Source organism: Cebus imitator, unplaced genomic scaffold, assembly GCF_001604975.1.
Source record: "Cebus imitator isolate Cc_AM_T3 unplaced genomic scaffold, Cebus_imitator-1.0 Scaffold134, whole genome shotgun sequence".
Lineage (NCBI taxonomy): Eukaryota > Metazoa > Chordata > Mammalia > Primates > Cebidae > Cebus > Cebus imitator.
In genome coordinates this window covers 5,264,853-5,269,198 of record NW_016107449.1, presented here as the reverse complement: position 1 = coordinate 5,269,198, position 4,346 = coordinate 5,264,853, and the positions used below count along the sequence as shown (strand labels likewise).

The window sequence follows — 4,346 nt, the reverse complement described above, 5'->3', positions numbered from 1 at the left end:
AAAAAAAAAAAAAAAAAAAAAAAAAAAAAAAAAGGGGAAAAGGAAAAAAAAAAAGTAGAACAATTAAAATTGTATTTAATACACCAAAACATTTGCACAGGATCAGATTACCAATTCTAGTCTGTGGAAAGATCTAGTAACTGGTAGCTAGAGAAGTTTCCAATGTTGAAACAGAAATGTTAATTTGCCCTAGGTAATAAAAATCATTTAAGCATTATTAGTCAGTGTTTTTTCAGAGGATGAATGTTTTCTAACATTTCCCAGGCTACAAAGGCATAATACTTCTGACGCTTTTTAAAGTAGGAATTGTATAACTTCCAAGCACCAAGATTTTAATTTCTTTCTCAGAGAACTTAATGAGACATCCTGATCCTTTCTATACTTACCAATGCTCTTCTGGCTAATGACAGATTTTTCTGTCGTATTTCAAACTGTGCATAGAGTATCCACATTTTGGCAAATGTGAACTAGAAAACAAAAGCACAAAAATATCTAGCTTAAAAGCCTCATTCAAATTAAATTAAATTAAAATACATTTAAATTAACCAAGGCCATTGGTAATTCAATTTCTCTAAAACTTCAGAGTAAGAGGGATGCACTTTGCTTATTTACAAGCAAAGAAGACCTCAGTCATGCCACAGAAGTTAGAAACACAAATCATGATCCAGATACTATAATGCATGACATGGTAGCCTCTCCTCAGAACAAACTTTGTTTTGTGGGCATGCTTGTATGGGGGCAGAAGGTCCTACCTCCATTCTAAAAAGGAATTTGGTCAACACTTCTACAGAAGGAAACACGTTTTATTTCTCATGCTGGGAAACAAGGCAGAGGTAACATCTCAACCATCTACAGAAGGAGCACATTGATCCGTGCATGCACACACTCACTGTTACCAACAATCCGCCTCCGTGTCCCCTACACATGTTGTCTGCTCTCTGCATGGACATCTTTCTCCTTCCACTCATACTATTTGAATTACCTAGCCTTCTCTGAATTTCTATTATTTGTTTGTCAATGCAAGTTGTCCTCCAAACTAGACTGTGAGCTGTTTTCAGAGGCAAGGAACATATCTCAGTCTTATGCTCGTCCATGGTGCCTAGCACAGGGAAGTATTTTATCAATCAATATTATTTCACTGAATTACTTCACAAGCAAAACAAGAGGATTTTGACCTGTTTGTAATGAACACTTTAGAGCAAACATACCTTTTTGTGAGGAATTAGTTCCAAAGAGGCTTGATATACCTGTCTCGTCCTCTCAGGATCCTGTATTAGGATAAGAAATTTTCACATAATATTGAAGGCTGCTACTAACACTCATCTTACTAGTCACTAATTTTACTGATACTAGTAAAAATGTACACCCCCAACATTGAATATGTTTCTCAAGTTATTACTTGCAAACCCCGATTTCATTTATGATCTAAAGTATGAACGGCCATCAAACTTCAGTTTAAGAATCACCAACAAGACAGCCACCAAACTCTAAGTTCTTCTTTGTAGAAAGCCATTTTGCCTGATAGCAGAAACAAAGATGTTTTATAGTCTCAGATCAACCCCGGAAGGTTAATACAACTGATTTCTAAAAATGCCACTTGATTTTTCCTCAAAGCAAGAATGCATAATCTAGCCATGATTATTCCTATTAATGAGAAAATCCAGAAAACTATATTTAATTAAACTAAGGGCTGGTTCCCCATTCCCTTTTAAGCTCCAACTGATATCCTGTTGTGCCTCAAGTAAAGACCAAACCAAACCAAACCAAAGAACCCCCACATGTGACCACAACAAGCACAGAGAGTTTAAAATGTTGCAGAGTGAATATGTAACTGTATGACTAAATAGAAGCCTATAAAAATTTAAAACTAAATTTCTTGGTTTCAAGAATTATAAATATCCACAATAGGTGAGCCGTGAATACAGAGGAGAGAAAACCATTAACAGCTGATGCATAATTCTGGTTTTTTTTTCACCTTTGCCTCCAATTCTTCATAGAGTGCATAGTTGATCCAAAGATAAATGTAGCGCTTCCAGTGCCTCTTCTCCTGAATGGGTGGGATGTTGGCAATGGCCCTTTCGTAGACTTCTCGCACGGCTTCAGCTTCTGCGTCACTTTCCACCAAGCGCAAGTAATCAAACCATGCATCATAATTGTGTGGATTCGCCTAGAAAGACAACCAGTTTAATAAATAAAAAACAAAACCAAGAGCTGCGCTTGCCAGATTAAGTGAGCTGAAAAAAGGCTAGGCTCCAGCCTGACTTTCTATATTTTAGCACCTTCTCTTCTAAATTTTCCATGTTCTCTCATTTTAAAAACACCATCCCTGAGATGCATATATAGAAAAGAAACAGAAATACAGAGGATAGATTATTGGTCAGGTATCCCACAGCAAGGCCCCCTTCTCTACAGCCATCACTTTCAAGATAGTCAATAATTAGATGCCTCTTTTTATCAATGCATTTGCTTATATATGTAACTACATATCATTATGTCTGTAACCAAATTACAATAGAATTGTATCATGCTCACAATTGTTAAACTTGCCTTTCCAATTAACAGTAATTTATCATTAATATATCTTGCTAACCTACCACCTCATTTAATAATAGACTTAGTCCTTTGCTTGGAGGTATCTTAATTAGACTAAGCAAAAGTATTTTTAAATACACAGCAGAATACTGAAGGAAAATGCTACTCTCTTTGAATGGAAATCAAAATAGCACATTACAGAAAAAAGAGTTGCCAATAGAACCCTGCAAAGCATAAATCTTTTGTTCAGGCAGTTAAGCTCAAAGGTGATGTGCAAAAACAGGTTTTTGGACCAATCTCTGACTCTTCCACCTCCTCCCAACAATGAGCTCAAATGGATTCCACATTTCTTTTGCTCAAGTTCTACATATAATCAGCAATCAACAAAATGACTTTCAACATGTGAGTGGCAGAGCAAATCCAAGTGTTGTTTGCTTGCCTTTTCTATCACCCTTGTTTATTCCTACTTGTCTGAAATAGCTGCCAATTGATCACAGGCACATCATCAAGAGGGTAATCACTGGTAGTGCTAACTTGCTGTTATTTATTTTAGTGTTGCTAGTATTGGTGAGCACATCTTGGCTATCTGCAGAGTTGACCATGCACACTAGCGCTCACCTTCACTTCTTCTTCGTACTGGAATCTCCGTTTGCTCACGATGATATCTTCAATACCCCGCCTATCACCAAACTTCTTCTCAAAGATGGTATAATTTTTAAAGAGTTCTTGGGCATCTTGTTTTGAAATTCTGTCCAGGGCATACTTGTAAATCACTCGTACCCTTTCAAACTAAATGCAGAGAGGACGATTACCTTCTATAACACAAAATTCTCATGCCAGTCACAACAAGGAAAGTACATGTAACAAAATATTACTTTAAGTTAGATTTTGAGGCCTCTTAATGTCCAAAGTAAATGTTTTTCTCCCTTTTGTTGAAGGTACCTCTGTCAGGATGGACCAATACTCTGCTTTGAGCTCCACATTTAATACTGTCTACCTAACACCACCAATTTGATGTCCACTGCACATCTCAAACAGGTCCAAAACTCAGCTTCTGTTTCCTCCCAACTCACCCTGGGACTTTTCCTATCTTCCCAATCTTAGTAGGCAAGGCCTAACCTGGAGTCACATACTTGCTCATGCCAAAACCTTCAGGTGTTCCTCGATTTCTCTCCTTTCCTCATTCTCCATGTTCACTCCTGGAACAAGCCCTGCCATTTCAACCTCTTCCACGCAACCCTTTGCTTCTCTCCAGCCTCCAGCCATCCGCTCCACTGCTTACCTGGACCATTTCAGAAGTCTCCCCACTGGTCTCCCCTGGTTCCACTTTTGCCATCCACCCCCACACATTCTCCATGAATTAGCCAGGGACTCTCTTTAAAATATAAATCATATCCAATCACTGTCCTGCTTAAAACCTTTCAGTGCTTCCTACTGGCTCAAACAGAATCTGAACTCCCTAGCACGGTCTGTGCAAGACCTTGTATAGGTCTGAATTTTGTTTTCTGTTCTGGGGCTTTATGCTTTTGAGTATCTCTTGTCTGAAGCATTTGATAACAGAAGTGTTTCGGATTTGGGATGTTTTCCAAGTTTTGGAATATTTGCATTACACTTACTGGTTCAGCATCTCCAATCCAAAAACCCAAAGTCTTCAATGTTCCAATGAACATTTCCTTTTAGTGTCATGTCAGCACTCAACAAGTTTCACATTTTGAGTTTTGGAGTTTCAGACTGGGAATGCTAAGCCTGTATTTGCATGGATCTCAGCCTACCTCTCTCAATTCTGTATTACTTGAATTTTTTTTTTTTTTTTT

The 4,346-nt window shown here is 37.8% G+C and overlaps 1 protein-coding gene across 1 annotated transcript in view; it reads right to left on the bottom strand.

Moving 5' to 3' along the window:
• Window positions 1-4,346, bottom strand: part of CRNKL1 (crooked neck pre-mRNA splicing factor 1) — a 17,481-nt gene that overhangs the window by 5,300 nt on the left and 7,835 nt on the right. The window contains exons 7-10 of the mRNA XM_017541512.2: window positions 3,151-3,321; window positions 1,976-2,167; window positions 1,209-1,268; window positions 387-467 (exon numbers count right to left, since the gene is read on the bottom strand). Coding sequence (XP_017397001.1) covers window positions 387-467; window positions 1,209-1,268; window positions 1,976-2,167; window positions 3,151-3,321 — 504 coding nt within the window. The remainder of the gene's footprint in view (window positions 1-386; window positions 468-1,208; window positions 1,269-1,975; window positions 2,168-3,150; window positions 3,322-4,346) is intronic.